The sequence below is a fragment of the Cynoglossus semilaevis genome, chromosome 1, assembly GCF_000523025.1.
Source record: "Cynoglossus semilaevis isolate Cse_v1.0 chromosome 1, Cse_v1.0, whole genome shotgun sequence".
Classification (NCBI taxonomy): Eukaryota; Metazoa; Chordata; class Actinopteri; order Pleuronectiformes; family Cynoglossidae; genus Cynoglossus; species Cynoglossus semilaevis.
The window spans coordinates 4,780,679-4,801,709 of record NC_024307.1 but is presented as its reverse complement, the minus strand read 5'-3'; the positions used below and the strand labels follow the sequence as shown (position 1 = coordinate 4,801,709).

Below are 21,031 nucleotides of genomic sequence, written 5' to 3'. Positions count from 1 at the left end.
GCTGTGTATTTACGGTTAAAAATATAAACATTGATTAAAAGTTCAAATAATAAATGTAAATAGTGCTTTATGAAGATAAATAACTACATTTATTTTAAAACAAGTTAATGGTGAATAAATGTCATGGTAAAAATACATATATTGTCCAGTAAATGTAGATACTGTACTACATACTGCATTTGGGTATATATACAATATATATGTGGAAGATATGAAAAGTGGAGGTAGGATGATGTCATGTGGTTGAATGGAGAGTAATGGATGTTTTTTTTCTGCACTCTTCATGTTATTTATTTTTTATTTTTTTAATTGCTGGATTAGGAATTGATTCAGATTTTGAGCCTGTGGAGGGTCGGTGGCGAGCTAGGAAGGACGAGTAATGTGGACGTAACGGTGCACGGTGTGGCCAGCCGTGTGATCCACTCCGGTGCACGGTGTGGCCAGCCGTGGGATCCACTTTGAAGAAACCCCAAAGATCATCCCAACTCACAGGTGACATAGATAAGAGAGTAACACAAAAATTTACCCAGGTAGTGAACAGTTACAGAGCATTGCACAAATACATCAGAGTTGAACTCTTATAAGAAGGAAGGACACTTTTATTTGGACTTTTTTAATTATTTTTTTTAGTGCTGGAATAATTTCCATCATTTATATAAGTCACAAACCCAGACATAGAATCTTAATTCTTTTTTTTAACTTCCCAGGTTTCCCCAGGGAACTTTTTTATCTGCAGTGTTAATATATTAAATATTCAGATTTTTTTCTTTATTTATATGCTGGGAAACACTCAGTATTAATGAAGTGTTTAAAGCCCCTCTGGAAATAAAACTTTATGGTTACATCACTTTATAAATGCTTTTAGTTTCTTAATAATCTCTTACATTTTGCTGCCAACAAAAAATGGATTACAAACATAATTCAGCTGCTGACTGTCTTCACTTAAGCCTTTAAATAAATGTCACTTTGCCTCAGCAACAAGGCAGCCAATAGCAATCAAGCTCATGTTATTTCTTCTCATAATGTAACATGCCAACTGCAGTTGTCAGAGTGTGGAGTTGTCAGACCTACATCAGGAATGTTATGTAGACCACTGTCCATGTGAGATTTGTCCAGTACAGTCCGATCAGCCTGACTGCCCAGTGATGGGGAGATGGTTCACACGCTTCTCCTCCAATCAGGACTGGCCACAGAGAGTCAGCCCGTGTCCTTCCAAGTCCAACACAATGTTTTGATCAGCTGTGGTGACAACAGAGTGAAGTCAACAGAGATGGTTTGACCCGGCTCAGTAACGTGGGCCGTGATCAGAGGACTGATGGTTTGAATCCCATACAGGTTTAAGGATGAACTTTGTTCATCTTTGTGTGTGTGCAAGTACTACAGTGCTATGAAGTTTTGATGTTTTCAATTCAATTAAAAAAAAATTAGGTACATCGAGGGCAAATGGACAGAGTAGGTTTTTTGAAGACTTCACCTCTCATCCAAGAGGCTTCTTCAGTTCTGAACTGAACTGAAGAAGATGACTAGGATGGCTGAGAACCTACACAGACAATTAAATTTGTTCAATAATTCTGAGGTGGCACAGAAATTAGGACCCTGGTACTTTATTTGAATATTTTACTCAAATACTTTACTCATACTCCAAAACATGTGCCAGTATTCCAATAGAGATGACGCTGCATGGAGGATGGGGAGGGGCCCATGACTGATAGGGGTCCGAAAATGTTTACTTTATTGTAATGTTACTGTAATAATTTGCTTTGAGACATTCCTCGTAGTGGGTTTCATCATGCCTCAATAGTGGATTTTGCACAGTATGTAGAAATATATTTATGTTCTTAAGTGTATTACATAGGAGCCCATAGTCATATCCTTCCATGATGCCCTGAATTCCTGGCAGCGTCCCTGCCAATGACCCAATATACTCTGTAACTGCTGCTGTTCAGTGTCTCACTTCCATCAATGAGACACTTAAGGTGGTCAAGAAAAAAAAAACTTATTCCCTACTCTATTGCCTCTGCAGGGAATGTTATGTCGTGTACTTTGTAGTGGACTCACAGATTGAATGAACATTTTCGTACACTATTTTGGTGCACGGTTAATTACGTCATTACTGTCGCACAATTAAAATGGATGGACGGACGGTTCTCCTCTCTCCACCATGGCTTTTTGACTGCAATGCATGATGGAATATATTGGGTAGTGACCATCAGTTGTACATTAGAATATTGATACATTGAGGTTCTTTTATATGGACAGCTACTGAGTAATCATTCTGATACCACTACAAAATGATGTACCCCATGTGCAGTACACTATGTAGGGCGTAGGGGAGGATTGCAGACAGACTAAATAATCATTTAAAAAAATTCAAATAATAAATTAGCTTTATGCAATATTGCAGTTTTTACCAACTTCTCTCAAATTGATGTCATAATAACCAGTTGTCTAATTCTCTATCCACCTGCATTTACAGCTATAATTTACCACAGCTGGGTGTAACGATCTTTGACCAGGAGTGTCACTGTCTGAGTCCTTTCACCTGTGCTGTTCATGTCCTCCAGCTAGTTTGCCTGTGCCCAAACAGATGAAAGGTAGAAGGGCGTGGTTCTCCCAGAGCCCAGGAAGTTGAGAGTTAACGGCGAAAGAGGCTCTTTGAAAATAGATTGAGACTGTGTGTCTCACAGCTCGAGGGTTCATTGTAGAAGAGTTATAACAGCCCAGTGTCTCTGTGCTGATGAGAAACACACACTCACACTGTGTTCAACATGTTCTGTTCCCAGCTGCATATACATTATGTCTGATGCACTCCTCATTCATTAAACATCAGAAGGACAGCAGCATTTACACAGATGCATTTGCAAATTCTCTAAGTGATGTACTACTACAGTACATGAAAGGAAGCAGTAGGTCAACGCTTTGAAGAAAATGTGTTCTGTTTAATATGGCAGTGCTTACATCAGTGTACACATCAAAACATACTTTTTTTTTTCTTTTTTCTGCTGCCCTAGGATTGGAGAGAGACCTGCTGTGCTTTACTTTCACTACTGTATGTGAGCACGTCAGGGATTGGTCCACTGCTCTGCCACTCACTCTCCTACTTCCTCTGTCCTCCTTTCCTGGTGCAGCCTGGGCAAGAGGGAGGGGGATGGATCTATGCTGGTGTGTGAGTCGCCGGAGCTCCCTCAGCCGGCTCCTCACCACCTGTCCTTGACTTCATGTGTACAGACAGACGTGGCTGAAGGGAAAGCTGTTCTGCTCACTGGTCCTCTGCCACCTCTGGGGTCGGTGTTTGTGCGAGTGCATGTCTGTCTCTCAGTCAGTGTGTGGAGTCTGCCTCTCTCCTACTTGTGTGTGCGCTTCATTTGGAGTGGCGAAGAGGGGAACGCTTGTCCTCAGTCGATGGAGCTCTGATGGGAGACAGTGCTGACTCTGGCTGGGACTGGGGATGCTGAACAGGGGGAGGGAGGGCCTGTTTGAGCTGGGACAGCAGCTCCAGCAGCAGGGGGAGTACCAGGCCGCCCTCCACTGCTTCCTCAGCTGCTTGTTGGGACTGACCCATGTGCAGAGCTTCACCTCTCTGCCTAACTGCCTACACCAGGTGAGACAGATACACCATTACGATGAACACACACTTACAGACTTATTGATTTTTTTTTTTTTTGCTACTTATCAGTGTCTTATAAACACATACATGTACGACTGAAATGACTGTGTCCTGTCTTTGAACAAACTGACACTGACTCACGCTTCTTCCATGACACACAGCAGCACACGGGACACATTCAACCTTGGTTCCTTTAAGAGCAATGTCAAATCCAACAGCACCGTCCATCACGTGTCCCAACAACACCGCCGTACAGTGTGAGCGTCATAGACAAACTACAGTTTACACACATGACATGTCATGTGTCGTGTGTGTGTGTAGGGGGTTGTGTTTGGGTTTCCTGCACTGATGTTTGGTCCCCCATGCTGTCAGACCTAGGAAATGACACACTGAGCTGTTTTACAGTCGGTCCAGATGTTGTGTTTTCACAGTGTTTCTGCACTTGGTGATGTCAAAACATTAACCTTTACTCCACAACTCCGGAATGTGTGGTATGATGTTGACTACATAAATGTGCCTCCGAGACAACGAGGAATACTTGTTTTGAAGTTGATTGATGTCATACACACACACACACACACACATATTCAGAGACATACACAAACCTAGAATTAGAAAGGACTGATTTTAACCCCCCCCCCCCTTGTTTTTTTTTTCTCTTTACAGATTGCAGAGCTCTTCATCACAGAGAAGAACTGTATCCTTTACTATCGAAGTCAGAGAAGAACGACGTGTGTGTGTGTGTGTGTGTGTGTGAGAGAGAGACAACTTTACTTTCTCTGTCCCATAAGTGTTGGGAATCACTTACTTCACAAGTAGGGATCTGTTTTGAAGAGAAAGAGAGAAGGGGGAGGAGGGTGCAGGGGATTGTTAGTCAGTTTTGCACAAAGGAAGACAGCAGTGTTAACCCACAGGGTCGAGTGGACGTCTTTGTGCCGGTTGATAATAACATGTTTGTGCCATATTGTCACATGTTTTTTGTGAGCTGCAGCGGCTCCTGTGTCAGTCTCCTAAGAGGATTTGTAGGCTCTTATCTCTGCACAACAGAGTGGGAGAGCACTAATTAACCTGTATCTCTGCTGACGGGCTTATGCATCACCGACTCACTGCTTCTATAAACTAAAGCAGTACAGAGGTAACAGAGAAGTGTTGTGTTTCAGGATACATTACCTCCGTGGCTCCTCTCCCCGTCACTGAGACACTCCAACACTTAACTTCCCAGCTCATGTTATCTACCGCAGAGAGCCTCTTCCCCTCACTGTCCATTTTCCAAAATAGGTCGATTTGCTGTGCTGAACATCAGCAGCAGCCATCAGAGTCGGTCCTTTTAGCACGAGCATTGTCAGTGGGCTGTCTTCAATAACGGTCAAAACTTCTGACACCTGGGTGAAAATCTAGAAATGAAACAGTTTTGTTTAGAGCAGGGGTCTGCTTTGACTCACATGATCTGTCATCTGATTGGAGGACCACTTTAGAGAAAGATATTTCTTTTCCCATTATGAATAAAGTAAAAATTTGAGTCACCTTGGTTAAAGGTAAATGTAGTGTTATTGACTGATGTGTGTTGTTAAAGTCTTAATCTGTGTTTAAAGATTCTACAAAATTATTTCATTACAACTTCCTGTAGTTAGTTCTTAGTTGTCAGGATTTTTCACAAACGTATCAAAATTAAACATATTTGTTTGGTCGTGGCCCAAATGTGGGTCAAAAATTGTTGTTATTAGGTCACAGTTATGTTCCATATGGACCGTTTCACATAAGTGCATAAAGTGGTTGTGAAAAGAAGTGCAGCATATTGTGTGGGGCACATATGCATACCATTTGCCCTTGACCTACATCTGTGCATGTTGCCCTGAGGCCCACACCTATAACCAATCAATGTGGGTTGATGGACATTTTTCCCATGAGCTTAAATGTGACTCTTACTGTAAATGTTGATGAGTGTTGCCATAGTTGTTTTTTTATATATATATAACTACAGTTTTGACACTTTGTCCATCACAAAACTTCATTTTATGATTAGTGTTCATGGCCATGGTTATTTCACATTTTATTGCATAAAGAAATGACATTTTGAAAGAATTCCTTTGCAATGAAAGACTTTGTGTATTGTGACTTCTGTGTTTCGTTGGAAACCACAACTAAGTAGACTTTCATCCTCATTGTGGGCGGCACCTGTGATGATGAATTATTGTGTTTCTTTTATGGTTGTGTAAAAGAGTAATGATTTCTTTCATACAGCACAGTTAGCACTAACCTCGCTAAAATCTGTAACGACTCAAATTGAATCATGTAATTTTTGTTGTATATTATATATATTATTCCACATTTATTAAAAAACACCATATGCATTTAACCATGACGGGTTGAGGTGATCAAGACCTAAATAAAAGTAGGGCTAATGGTAAAAAAAAAAGTAAAAGTTATTTAATAAAAACATTCATATTTTCCTTTTACCTCATAAATTAGGTTTTATGTCAGGAATACCGATGGTCTGTTTTTGTTATTGAGTTTCTCATGAGGATCAGAGGAGCTGCTGTGATGCCACGGTCCTCCAGGGACGGGGGAGGAGAGTGAAGGGTCATCATGCTTAAACTGGGAGCAGGATGTGGAACCAGACTGTTTACAAAAACAGCATTTCAACATCTTGGACATTTGGCTCACAGCCTGATCACACCCACAAGTCAAAAACAAAGCAGAGTTTTGTTTTTTAGGAGGTGTGGGGCAGGGGCTGTATTTACGTACTGTGTCCTTAGGTACACTGTGACAGTAGCTATGGACATCTAACTGTCATAACCACTTGAGGTTTGAAGTGTTGTTATCAGACCTTGCGGTAAGCTCAGGCAACCTTTGATCAGAGCCAGAGACTCTTTTAGCTGCTGAGCGTTTGATACTTGTTTCGTGGAAAGTATTCTGACATGGAAAAATTGACTTTAATCTCAAATAAACAGCGACCGGTTGACGGCACTGTCGTCACAGTGTACACTAATCAATAATTGTAGTATTGGGTTTACTACAGTACATGACAACAAAACAAATACATTTGTAGCACTACAGGAAGTCATTGAGGTGATAAAATAATAGGTGTAGGCAAACCAGGCTGAATGTGTGTTTGTGTGTGATACTAGTGAAGCTATATTTGTGTGGACTTTTTTTACTATAATACCTGTCCTTGTGGGAGTATTTTGCATTAGAAAGTATTTTGCAAATCCCCATTAAAATAAAAGGTATTTTGAGGTTAGATATTTACTTTGAAGTTATGACATTTATTGTAAGTAAAGCTTAAAGTTAGGGCGAGTAGTTGGGGAAGGGTTTAGGGTTAGGGTTCAAATAAAATACACCATTCAAGGGTTGTAAACTATGTCAAAAAGACATTGCTATTTAGTTTGCTGTTAGCAAGCAAGATAAAACATTTCTTATATGCTGTATGTGTGTGTGTATATATATATATGTATATGTATATGATCTCCATATACGTGTATGCAGAGTATTGTGAGGTTCTTGTCGTTCTATTGTTGCGGTCCAGTGGAACTGAGAATAGCAGACAGATGTAGAGCCCTGACCTTTGATGAAGGCTGTTCCTAATCTTCATAAACATGTGGTCTAACTCAGACTTTATTTTCTTCACCCTGACCGCCGAGTCTAAAGATGCTGAGATGGCCTTAAATTAAACATTTCATTATATTTCCCTTCTCACACGGCTGTAGGACTAACGTGTGTTACGTCTTCGATGTTCAATACAAACCCTATTTCCAAGGCAATTTATTTTCTGTTTGTGATGCTGTTAAATCTGTCTCCTTTGTTAGTCGGCCTGTTGTGTGGACTGTTGACATTTCTCTCACCGTGACTAAGTAAAGGAAACCAGCTGTTGTGGTTTCACAGCTCTCAGTTCAAATCGTTCTGTAAAGTCCGTCAGTTTACCATCCGCATTTATAACATCAGCATTAAGACCATGACTACATTAACCGTATCTTTTACAGTTAGCCCAGTTACTAGAAAGGAAATAGTGACAATGGAATTTTTGGGCGTTTTACACGTGAGACATCTGGTGTTAAGTAGGACATTCAAACAGGCAGGGCTGTGTTTATTTTAAGACTTCTGTGTCTCGCTGGACTTTAAATTCACCTGACACTTTGCATGCAGACTGTTTTTGTCAGAGTGAAAGGGTTCTATTTTGGGGGCGCTTTAAATAGAAAGTCTTTTCATGGAAACACTCAGATCACCTTCTGTGAGGTTTAACAAATCAAGAAATGAAAGCAGTCGTTAAAGAGCAGCTTGTACTTGGACAGAGTACCTTTCATTGCAGTAGTAGGTCCCTTACAAGTACTTTGTTAGATTCAGCACACAGTGGCTTCACCTGGAACAAAAACAACCAAAGCAAAATCTATTTTGCACACCAACCAGGGATGAGAATTCCACAACATTGTTATTATTAATATAATTATTGTAATAGTAATAATAATAATTGTTATTATTATTATTATGTCCTCTGTTTACTCAAATGGGTTATTCTCAAGGGGAAAACTGAATGCACTGAATGTGTGACAGGGCTGTTGCTATCATGAACAACTGACTAATCCTGTTGACAACTGAGATGATCCTTCACCCATATAAACAGATGGAAAGGCTCTGCAGTTCATTCAGGCTGAAAAAATGTTCTACGAGGTGGCACTGATCGAGCTGACGGCTCTGCAAGGGACCACAGGCAAGACATTTTAATATTTCCTTACTGTTGAAAAACAATGTTTATATCTGCTGTGTTGGCGTAGTTTAAATCCAACGTTATCCAAGAGTTGAAAGACAGATACTAATGTTAAGACAAAGTACGGTAGATACTTTATTATTTATATATGCTTTTTTAATAGCATTCTGGTTTTAATCCTAAGTTTCTGTGATAAAAAATGTCTTTGCTGCTGTTCTATCTGTCTTCTGTCTGTCTGTGCAGTGACTCCAACCTTTTTGGAGTGACTGCACATTATTTACATTAGAAAAAAATTCCCACAACATGCCACCAAACAAATATGTCATATAAAGGAATTTTCTTCAATTTGCTTACTCAGTATTAAACCTTGACCTGTTTAGTTGAACACAACACTGATATATTTGCAGGAATTGAAGAAACACACTTTTCCACCGCTCTTTCTCCCTCTCTCAGAGAAAGTTTCTTTAGCCATCTGCTGCCTCCCGGTGGAATTGTATTTCGATTGTCCTACCTGGCAATGTCGCATTGACGAGTGAAGACAAATTATTTGCAGTAAATAAATAATTGTTTTCAGACCAATTAAGTGTAATTGGATAATTTTCCATGGCACAGCAGATGATCCCTCAGGGCACACTGGTTGGGTATCACTGGTCTATCTATCCATTCATCCGTCCATTCATCAGTGTTTCTACTGAAACCTTTAACTAATTTGGTTTTCCTCGTTTAAAATAGAATGGTTGTTGCTATGCTTCAACCCAACTCGGGGCATAGTCTTATCTGGACCATTACTGTACTGTTGTCATAGATAATATTAGTGCAAAGTCCAGCACAAAAAAGTGACCTGATACCCAGGGTTGCTGAGAGTGATCCAGCCTTTGTTGGAGAATTCTTCTTTATACATTCTTAATAACCAAACTTTACAGTTTGTTAATGTAACTGTTACGTTGGTGGCTTTCCTTCAGTAAATTAGAAATATGCTGTCTGCTTTTTATGTTTTAGCAAGTGTATCCACTAAACTGGACTCTGTACGGTAGTGCTATTAAACTCATTTTCACCAGGGGGCCATATCAACAATACAGTTCCCCTTCAAGGGCCGGATATAAATGTAAGACTGTATAGAAGAAACTACTCTATAACCTATTAATAAATGTTTCTGCAATTGATTATTATTTATTCAAATTATAAATATGGTTCATTGCTGTTATTGTCAGTGAGTGTGTTTTTTAGGGCACTACTCTGATCTGTGTGTTACCCACAACAACAAACTAACCATAATCAATAGCTCCTTTTCCCTCAAATCCCTTCTTGTTTACTTATTTATCTGCTTCAAACTCCTCACTTTATCCCAGCTCCATTACTGTTTACCAGGAATCTGCCGGAGCTTTAAATCAGCATTCACAGCAGGGGGACTCATTCATCACCCACTGCTGCTGCTGCTCCAGACGTCTGCCTCTTCCTCTCTGTCTGTTGCTGAGGCAGCAATGCAGTGTAGCGTGAGCACAGTGGAGGTCGGGACAGGCGCAGTAGAAGACGAATGACCACACTTTGCTCTATGTCATTAGGAGCTGTGTGTTGCCCGTAGAATACTGAGGCCCCTGATTCAGCACTCACTCAGATTAAATGCTGGACTTCTCCAGCAGCACTGTTGCCCGGCGTCCTTTCTCTCCCCTCTGCATTTTAAATGCACCTTCTTGTCCACACCCCTGCTGACAGTGGACCTTCAGACAACAGTTGTCATTCCAAATAATTTCTAATGAAACCTGATGTGTATCACTTGTTTTTTTAAACTCACTTCCACCCCCATTACTCCTAACTGATGCGTAAACTCTGCCTGCTGTGTACAGTACAAGCTGTGTGTTTGGGGTTTGTCACCACAGCGTGCAAGCATGATCCAGTGGGCGGAGTCAGTGTCTTGTTTGACTTTCTTATCTGCTCCCTCCTGCTCTTATGTCAGCTCTCTTTCTCCTCCAGCCCTCAGTCAGCTGCTGCTCTGTATCCAGGTGAAAAGTCTGCAGTGGGGCAAGGACAGAGTTAGTTAGATAAAATTACTTTTTCAGCATTTTGAATTTTTTTTTTCAAACAGGAGTTAAAGTGGGAAAGTAGTCAGTAGGCCAGGACAGACAGTGGAGTGAGTTGAACTTTGTTAGTGACCTGAGCGTTGTTTCATGCCCTGTGTGTGTATCACAGGGCCTCAGGAAGAGGCTACGCTGGGCTCCGCAGGATGGACCACCTCCGAGGAGCTCCTGGAGCAGGCGTCTCAGGCTCAGCAGCTGGAACGTCTGGCTCAGCTGTGCATCATGAGCAAACAGTAGGTAAAACCGCGTCCTGCTGGATCTTCTGTTGTGCCGTAGTCAAAACAGAATTACCTCCTCTGTTGGCTCTTAACTTTTCCCTCCACTCTCCAAATTGTTAAAATGTTAAATGATTATATATAATCATATAATTGTTTTTTGTTACGTCATTTCCCAGAGTTAAGCCGGATGTTTTCAGGTGTAACAAAGTAAACAAACCGTTTGATGTCTCTTTTATTTTTGCCAGCAGCAGCAGCTTAGCATACAGCATTTGTTTTTGTTTTTTTTTAAAGGTAGAACTTTATTTTTGGCTTAAACAGTCAGTCATATTTTAAAGATAAAAATTCTCCCTGGTAAATATTGGATGTTGCTGTGTGGTGTATGTTTTGAGCACTTGAAGCTTCAAAGACATGTCTGTCATCACAAAAGTACATTTGAAGTACCAGAGAAGATCTAGAATGTAAACATATCTGCCTTCGGCTGCACATCTACATTTGTTCACTCTCCTGGAATGGAAAGTTTTCAAACTAGATAAAATCCAACTCCTTGTGTTTTTCGGGCAGAGTTGAATTTCTCTTTAGAAGTGGAAAAAGAAGACACCGCACTCCACGTGAGGAGGAGAACACTTTAACCAGATCTGCTGTCTCCTGTTGCAGGGGTACTTTGTTAGGCCACAGCATGAACCTTTTTTTTTTTTTTTACAAAGCCTCTGTTGAGATTGGCTCATTTAACCTAATTGCCTGAGAGGGTTGGAGAAGAGGAAGGTTCACTCCATGGAGAACTTCATTTATGAATGGAGCTGACTGCTGTAGCTGGCCGCAGAAGAAATTACTATTGATTGTAGTGTAAAATATGATTCTGTCCTGTACAGTATTTTAATGCATTTACAGAGAGAGGGCTGTAAAGGCTGTGGGGATCAGGGATCAGTGATCAGGAAAAGTCAATACCAACGTGATGGTTTTAACAAATAATAATAAAGAAGGAGAAGATTTTTTTCATTTTTACTATAATGCATCAAATGTGATACAAGGAAATTTAGGAAGAATTTCAGTGTCAAGTCTCAACTTATATATATATATATATATATATATATACATAAATGTTAACATTGTTACCTACTTAATAGTAATATTTTGTTTTTGATTATTAATGTTATTATTGTTATTAAGAAAAAATTATAAAATATTAAAATAACTAGTTTTATAATTTGTATGTACCAGCAAAAATAGTAAATAGTAAAAATTAAATAATTATTAATTATAAAAGCACATAATATAAAATGTTTTAAAATTTAACTGTGTTAAATATGAATTTAGTAAAAAACTTTTTGGGGGACTTTACTTGAGTAGAGTTTAACAAAAAAATATATATTTTGCATTAATCTTTACATTAAAAATTTGCTCTGAAAATACTTTTCCTCTGAAACATGATTGGTGAGCCCGTGTTGCAGACAGGAAGAGCTAACACTTCCTGAATCTTTCACCGATGCCGTAGGAAGTCCTTCGGGTCGGCAAAGGTCTTCTCGTGCTTGTGGATCAGATGTCCCCAGAGAAGGACCTTCCAACGCAGTGCAAACCGACACCTGGCCATTACTAATTGAAGGGAAGTGTGGGTTTGGAACATCAAAGCTGACATCTGTCACACTAAACAGAGCTTGCTCTACATCCGCAGGCACACGTGAGGGTGTGAAGGTGATGAATGTCCTTGGCTGGCCCTGCAGCCAGATATGCGCAGAACAGCTGGCAAACTCTCAGCGATCATGTTAACCTAGTTTAAGACTGGGGAGGAGGGGTTGTGGGGAGAAGGTCACTGGTCAGTAAACCAGCCCGTAGGCACCATGTACCCTGTAATTTACCCTGGACAGTAGCCTGGGAGTGCCCAGGTCGGCAGAAATAAAACACTTCTGCCTCCTCCACCTATTGTCCAATCAGAGCACAGACAGGTTAGGATTCATCGTGCTGCTTTGTTACCAATGTTAGATCAGATGCTGGGCCGCTACATCTGCTTGAGATCAATGTTGTTACTATCCTTGAAAAATTCTACTGTGTTTAAGTTGTCAGACGGAGCAGGAGACATGTGCAGATAAACTCTGTGTGATAATTCAAAGTCATCCATCTTGAAATGAATGCTTTTAATAGTTATGTGGGTTTTTTTATTGCAGCTCCACAAATAAAAGAAGTAGTAGAGCATTTGTTTAATGGAGACTTTTACCATTTGTTTTCTTCCAGGCCTCACCTTGCTCTGGAATACAGTGGTAAGGTATGTAAACATCATCGCTCTCTTCACATTTTTAAACAAATTACATGTTTCATGGCACTCCAGCTTGGCCTGGAAATTCACACGTCTCTGCATCTTTCAGGCCACGAAGATCCACCAGAGGGCTTTCGGTAATGACCACCCAATTACGTCCAGAAGCCTGGAGCTAATGGCCACGGTCTACGCTGAGATTGGCAAGACGGAGTATTCAGGTAAACACTGAGGGAGGCAACAAGAAACTGACAGAAGTTTTACAACAGGTTTGAAAATTACATACATGGAAAATTTGTAAATGATACTGCAGGACTGCTTTTCTCAACCAAAAGGTTAGGGCCCCACTTAAGGTCACAGTACAACACTCAGAGGGTCAGAAAACATTAACACAAAACACACTTCCAAAAATAGCTCAATATGAAGTCATAATATTTTAACATGTTTTTATTCTGGAAGGCTAGTGTGGGCATTAAAATGTGTACTCAGTCAGTGGTTAGGGCCCGAACTTATAAACAAAAACCCTGACCCTGCCGGCATCCCACCAATTACAATTTGGCCTCAGGACATAAAACATTTAAGAACCACAGTTGTAGGAAACCTGACTAAAAATGAACATGTTTACTTTAAGGAACTGGTACCGTGAACACTTAGTCTGACTGTGTGTAGTTTGTGTTACGGTGTATGTTTGTGTACAATTGGAAAACATTTAGTCATAATATTATAGTAATATTAGTCAGTCTCAGTTGACCAAAATACCTTGTGACCCAAATATGTGTCACAAGCCATGTGATTTTTTAATATAATAATTACAATTACATTAGTTTTGTCGTCCTGTGTCATCAGCCAGTATTTTAAACTCCTGTAGTCTGAGGAGTAAACAAGGAGAGAACTGTGGAGACTTCTCATATAAGGTTCCAAAACTGGGAGGATGGATTACACCAGGGCTGTGTATGAGTAACTGAAGGAGTGGACTGGTTAATAACTGGTTTCAGAAAAGACTGTGTGTGAAGACAACAACTGATCTAATTGTGTCAATCCCGAATTTTAAATCGGAGTTTAAAGAATGTGGTTTTGAATGTTGAGATTGAAAAATAGGTTAAAATAAAATGGAAGAGGTTTCAACCACACCTGCTGGTCAACATCTATAACATCACCAAACTTCCAGCATAAACATCATGTCCCATCATCTCTTAACAACTGTATTCCTCTAAATAGGATTTGTAATCTATAAAGTTAACATCATAACATGATGAGGAATTATGTGAAAACATTTCAGGAAACTATGAAGTGTTTGAATGTGAAGTAGTCGTTGGTTTACTTTTAAAAGCAGCAGAATATTTACTTTTTAAGTTTCCTTAATACTGTCTGTGACTAATTATGAAAAAATGAATATGAATGATTTAAACAAATGGATGATGAATTGATGGAGAATGTTCCAGAATGACTGCTTTACAGAGTGAATGTAGGTCAGTATTTTAGTCTCATCGTTAAAACAGTGTCAAGTCGTTAAAATCGTTCTAATTAATAAAGTGAAGGGTTTTTAGGCCAAACCTCAGTTAATGCAGGAATTAGACCTAGACTTGGCTTGCGTTAGTGATAGGAGTATCGATTCTGTGGTATCAATATATTGATACTCAAACACGCATTGATAAAGTATTGATTACTCTAGTGAAGTATCAGTACTAATTACATTTTTATAAAAGCGCATGTGTCACTTCCACATCTTTTACAGTAACTTACTTTATACAGGCTCAAAAGAATTTAAACTATATTGATCCCATATTTGGGAAATTCTTGAACAAACACTTTGTTCCCTATTGGTTGCTTTTAAACTGTTTAATAGTATGAAAAAAATACGTATTAAAGTTAAATGGCCAGTACTTGTCCTGTGTTTATGGGGTTAAAAAATCACCAACTTGATTTAGACATGTGGTTCTCAAACTTTTTTGGTCATTCCCCACTAGTTCACAGTGTATTATAATTAATCAGAAATTAATAACATTAAATAACACACAGTTCAAGTTATCATGTCTTCGTTTCCCACCTGTGGGGCCCGCCCCATACTTTGAGAAGCACTGCAGTAGACAGAACAAGGAGAGAGAGAGATTGATTCACCTCTGTGTCTGCTGCTGCTTTGAAAGCAACAGTTCTTTGTTGTTGAATCAACCTGAGATCAGAACAGATCAGAGAGACTGGACAGTACACTGGTCTTTGTACTTGTTGTACTGCAGTTCGCTGCACCGGTGACTCCGACCTTTGAGTTTGTACTGTACACAGAGGGTTCCTGTTTGACTGCAGAATGATATGTTTTTCACCCATCAACAGTACAGTAGAGTACACACCAGTGTCATCACTGTCTTTAATGTAACATTTCATTTCACGTTCTGGTTGATGGATGAAGAAAGTAATATGTTTCCACATTAAATTAATGACATCTGAAAATTAAAATAAAGATTCAGTATACTGCGCTGTAGCAGCATCGCACCTGAGGGAAGAAAGTCTTTATCACTGAGAATGGGCAAAAGACAGATTTTGTCAAGTTATTATCTTGTTTATCTGATTATCGTAACTTTGAAAAGTTTTTCCACCTTGTACATTTAAGACTTACTGTAGGAACAGCCTTGGGTCTATTTATGTTAATAAAGTTATTTTTCTTTATACACAAATTTCTGGGCTAAACATTACAATATCATCTAAAACAAATTCCCCGACAGAGCTTATTGTCCTGTAGTTTTCGTTTCATGAGCTGTAGCTTCATGCAAGGGAAGTAAAAAATTTAAAAAAAAAGGGGAAAACAACATTTTTTTTATTTCTTTCTGCTACAAATATGTGTTTGTGAAATCGGAGCTGAATGTACGCACTTTCTTTACAACACACCAGATGGTGAAACCAGTCAGCTGTGATAATGGAGTAAATGCCTTGAATCTAGAACGTATTGTAAGAATTCACTTTTTTGTATTTTATTTGTAGTTTTTTTCTAAATAGAATTTGAAAAACAAATGTTTGAAAATGAACTTTCCAAACTGTAATTCTCAATAATACTCACTCACAGTTGATTAAATCAGGGATTATTCAAAATCTTTTTTTTTTTAAATACAAGGGTGTGGTGCATTTACTGTCTTCAGGAGAAGTGATTAGATCGTTTTAATATGACCATTAGGTGACGTTGATGCTCTTTAGAGGGTGACAATGAGTCTGAGTCTGGCCTCAGTCAACACTGGTGTCTTCTCTGTGACATTTGCATATTCTACTTTGAATATTTACCTCGACCTTGTTTGTCTGCTTTGGGAAACGCAGACTCCAGTGTGAACCAGCGCTTGATCTTCTCTCATACTCTGCATGTTTGGTCATGGTTTTTCTTCTAGACTCCCTGGGTCAGTGTGTGTCGGCGCTGTCCAAACGCTTTGCTGCGGCAGAGTCCATCAGAGACACGGTCAACTGTCTTCCTCACTCGCACAGGGAGAAACACTCGGAGGTCCGTCACAGGAAGGACTCCCACCACCAACAGGAGGACACAGTGAAACTGAAGGTGACCGTTGGTTCATGTCAGCATGAGTTCTTATGGAGTACATAAAAAGTTCTGCTCCCACGTTGTTTGTTGGTTCCTCATGAGATTTCCGTATAAATCTGCTGTAGGTCAACAATGGAAAAGTCCCCACCTCCATTCTGAAGAGGCCGAGTCCTGACTACGGGACAGACATGGAGCTGAACCACAGACGGAAAGGTGAACGGAGGGTTCGATTCCGAGAGCCAGAGACCACAGTACATGGTGAGAAACGGTCTAAGTCCCTTTTAGCACAAACACGCGCGGCTCCTCCTCAGAGGTTTAGGAAACTCACCCAGACTAGTCCAGTGAGTGACTCTGAAACAAACCTGCAGCTCGTCTGACGTGTACACAGATATTTCTTTAGCAAATGTGGGAAAACTAGATTCTGTCCTGCATGTCTTAAATATTGCAAACTGTCCAGCTTGGCTAATGTGGCAACAATTTTGATGTCTTTTGTTTTGTACTGTGGGGGTAAAAACAGTTTTTATCTTTGTTTGCTTTATATTTCTACCAGATTAGACATGTGTGGATAACTTAAGTGTTAGCTAGAAGGCAGACACAAATAGCCTAATTAGTGCTAAAGTTAAACATTTAGGAGCTTCAGTCAATGCTAAAAAACTAAAACCGTGTTGAGACTAAATCTGCAGGTTAGCCAGATGAAACTAAAACTGAACCAAAACCAAAGCTGTAAAACAAAAAAAAAGTCAAAAATAAAGCGAGACAACAAGAACAAAGAAATGGAAGCAAATGAGAAACTAGATCAAAAAGTAGTCCTTGGTTGAACAAAAATATCTAGACATAATCTAATCAGGAAATTCAGTGTTTTTTTTAACTCTTTGCTAAAGAAGTCCTGAACTATTTCATTCCGAACTCATTGTTAGTTCAGATGTAACCGTTTCCACTGAGGTCACCTTTTGTAAAGTTTTTATTCCAAAGTGGTTTTACAAAGATTCTCATTATCTGTTATTTGATTTTAGAAAATACTGTACTTACAAACCTCTTCACTAAATTACCCATGAAAATTAAACGAAATGCCCCGAAAACCCATTTTTATAAGGTCAAAAAACCATTTTCCTCCCATGATGCCATCTGATGTTGGAGCCATAACCAACATAAATCTACACAACAGTGACAGGAGAGGACAAAATGCATCAACACCTCAACACTGCACCGTAAACCCTTTCCCTTGGGGGGATTCTTTTCTACTTAAGTATAATGTAAAGCGGGTTGAGCAAGTGATTTACTCTTTGAAATTAATTATGCATGCAAATGAGGCGGCAGGAAGTCTGTTCCAGAGAGATAGTGGAGTGAGTTAGGGGCCGCAGCTGTAGTTCAACTCTGGTTGACTGACTGACTGACTGACTTCTCTGTCGGCTTCACAGAAATCCCACCCTGTGCCTGTTTAGGTGGTGAGTCAGACAAAGAGTTCCAGAGTCACTCCTTTGATTTGCATGAGGAAATGACCACAGCACTGCACTTGTATCACTGTAACGTAATCCAGCGGTCCCTAACCTCCCATGTACTAAGGTCAACTGGTATCAACCGTTACTGTGGACCAGTTATACCACACCATCGTTGAAGTATCATTGAATTTTCAGTAGAGACTGAATGACCTGTTGTGTTGGAACATTGACAGATTATCTTTGAATGAACAGAGTAAAGGGACATGACTAGATTATTTTGGAATGAAGTGAATTAGTAAAACTGAAGTACATTTTTTCACTGTCCCACTGCGGCCTGGTACCAAATGACCTACGGACCGACACCAGTCCATGGACCGGGGGTTGGGGACCGCTGACATAATCGATTGTGGAAACAGTAAAAAAAAGTAGTTTTTAGGTTCATAGTTGTGTAGAAACAAATTGAGGAAAGTTTCACTTTTGGTTAACTTTTGTCAACAGCCATTTAAACTGGGCTTTATTATATATGTATCATAAAGTCTGGGACACCAGCAGCACAGTGTGTGTGTGACTCACTATAGGGGATGTCCGATAATATCATCTGAAATTACGGCCTGATATCAGCAAATGATGTAATACCTGTAAGAATCATTTTCGTTTTACGTAATGCCTGGGTTTTGCCAAAGCTCCCCGGGCACTTAAAAAGCTTCCCACTGCTCACCTTGCTGTTGGGTTAAAAGCTGAGGCTCAGTTTCATTGTATCCCTGTGTTACAATGACAATAAAGACCATAGAATTTTTTTTTAAAAAATGCTGGAATCGCTTCTGGGTTCCTGAGACGTTTACTGCAGTTTTTGGGGGAAAACGGCTGCATATATCGATATCAGAAATTAAGTGTTAAGTGTTATTAGGACGATATCGGCATATCAGAAATCAGACATCCCTACTCACTACACTGTGAACGTGTCATCAAAGTGAATGACGTCACCACCAGCCTTTTCCCAGATCCCTGCATGTCACACTCCAGGTTTAACCTCACTCACAAGTTAAACCTGTAAATATTACTATGTCGTTTTTTTTTTTCTTTCTTTCTCTGTTTCCAGCCTATGAGACCACACCGTCCCGCCCCCACCTCGCCCTCCTCACTTGCTTCTTCCTTCTTATGTCATTCCTGGGTGTGGCCATGTACTGCACCGACCGGCGACGCCCACAGAGAGTGTGTGAAGAGCTGGAGGCTGCACTGGCAGTTTACCTGCTGCATATGAAACAGCTGCTGTGGGGCTGCTGGATATGGCTGACCATGCAATGACTGTGACTGACCACAGATGGCGACATTTTTTTTGTTTCCTATCCATGAAGGCGTCCGGACCTTCAGACACCTCAGCCATTGGTTTGACAGGGCTTTATAAACTGTAAAGGGAAACTGTATAACCCCAGGAATATGTAGCTTTCATGTCTTCATGTAGAAACATGTAAATGTGCTGAGGCTGGAACATCAGCTGGGACATTTTTGCACATTTACAATGTCGTTGCTCACAAATTCCACTAAACTAATAACCGGAAATGTGATTTTTTTTTTTTTTTTTTTTTGATTTTTTGATTTCTTGTCACAGTCAGTGAAGCTGAATTGACTTTTTTTCCACAGGTAAAACATCTACAAACCTCACTTCCTGAGTCGTTGGTGCACTTTCATAAAGCTGTTATTATGGTATTGACCAGAACAATGACGAAAGTCACGTTGCTATTTAAATCTATTTGTTTTTAACAAACACAATTTTCCCTTAAATGTTAGAGGAACGCAGCAGGTTTACTACTGAATCTTATTTTATCTAAGATTTCTAATCTTTCTGGATTTGACAGACAGATATGGACCACAGCAGAAGTAGAGGTACACTCTTTAGTCCTCACACCACGCTTTTGTAACATGTTAACACAATTTCTCTAAAATCTCAACACAAGATTTTTAGTTGATCCACAGTGTGTGTGACCATGTGTTCTCTAATGTCAAGAGCCTTAGGTTGATGCTCAGAAGGTCATTTAAATGACCTCGCCCCGCATATTTTGCCAATGTTCCAATTTTTTCGCTGAGGCTACAGGCGTTAACTCTTAAACAGAACTCCAAAAATGTTTTTAAAGTTTTTTTTTTTATTTTAAAGTTTCATTAAGCTCATTGTTCTTTCTACTTTTTTTCTAAGTTTCTGAAAGTCATTTTTTTGTTTTGTTTTATGGAAACATCAACGCATGTGGAAATGGAGTTTGTATGTTGTCCTGTCATGACACAAACTGAATGTGTATATATGGACTAACAAACTAAGGACTGTTAGTTTCACATGTCTGAGACCAGAGAGTTCTGTTGTCGTTACTGAGGATGTATCATGATGGCCTGCGGTTGGTATGCAAGAAAACACAGGGCTGCATCACCTCACAGCTTCAACGACTTTATACTGTCTTTCTGTGCGTGTTGGGGGGGGGTTACTGGGGAGGGTCACAGCTACGTCTATATCAAATATATACTCAAACAGAAGGACTGCTAATACTTTTGACCAGTCTTTTTTTTTGTGACTGCTTGGTTCGGAACTTTTTAAATTTTTGTTACCCGTTTACTTTTCTATTTAAGACCAAGAATATTCAGGTTCTGATCATGATGTCAGCTGCTGTTTGAGCATCAGCTGGTCAGGTCTGATGTGCGGATGTGAGCGTTTGCAAAAAAAAAAAAAAGAAGAAGCAGTTCTTACATCAAGCTCACAAATATTGTAAGGCCGAGCAGAAACATGAAAGAGACTGACTGATACTAGTTTGAAACCCTTTAGGCTTTGAAGCCATGATCATTCAAAAACGGTGGCACAGATGCATTGTGGGAGATCAAAGGGCACAGTGTAGCTCCTTCCACTGGCCTCACATGTAAAGCAATAACACACATCACATACTGTAGCTTCTAAGAACCTCAAAAGAAAGTGTTGGAGTTCAGAGGTCACGTATTTAAATGTAACACGAGTCACTGTCACATTGAGACTTCAGTCCACACATTTTATGGTCACTTTGAAAGAAGTGCCTTTTATGGGAGGTTTTTTTTTCTTAGTTGCTGCTGTTTTATGATTTCAATTGTTTTCAATAAAACTGTCATTGCCTATCAAAGTCCAGCAGGTGGCCTGCTATTTTCCAGGAACCTCTGACTATAAAAACAAATAATGCTTTCACACACACTGTGAACCTCAGACATGGCGGTGAGTGAGAG

General features: G+C 39.7%; 1 protein-coding gene across 3 annotated transcripts; it reads left to right on the top strand.

The window, feature by feature from the left end:
* The first annotated feature begins 472 nt into the window (after window positions 1-472).
* Window positions 473-20,936, top strand: c1h14orf180 (chromosome 1 C14orf180 homolog). Of its 3 annotated transcripts, XM_025056808.1 has the most exons (11): window positions 473-492; window positions 3,012-3,601; window positions 4,274-4,304; window positions 8,226-8,312; window positions 10,497-10,617; window positions 12,829-12,859; window positions 12,960-13,068; window positions 16,216-16,379; window positions 16,487-16,619; window positions 17,780-17,806; window positions 18,900-20,936. In XM_025056808.1, exons 2-11 carry the CDS (start codon window positions 3,449-3,451, stop codon window positions 19,103-19,105), a joined length of 1,062 nt encoding a protein of 353 aa, XP_024912576.1. In that variant the 5' UTR covers window positions 473-492; window positions 3,012-3,448; the 3' UTR covers window positions 19,106-20,936. The 3 variants fall into 3 exon arrangements, with proteins under 3 accessions (XP_024912576.1, XP_008330021.1, XP_008330097.1); XM_008331799.3 differs by lacking the exon at window positions 473-492 and having other exon boundaries at window positions 2,947-3,601; XM_008331875.3 differs by lacking the exons at window positions 473-492; window positions 17,780-17,806 and having other exon boundaries at window positions 2,956-3,601.
* Window positions 20,937-21,031: the final 95 nt, after the last annotated feature.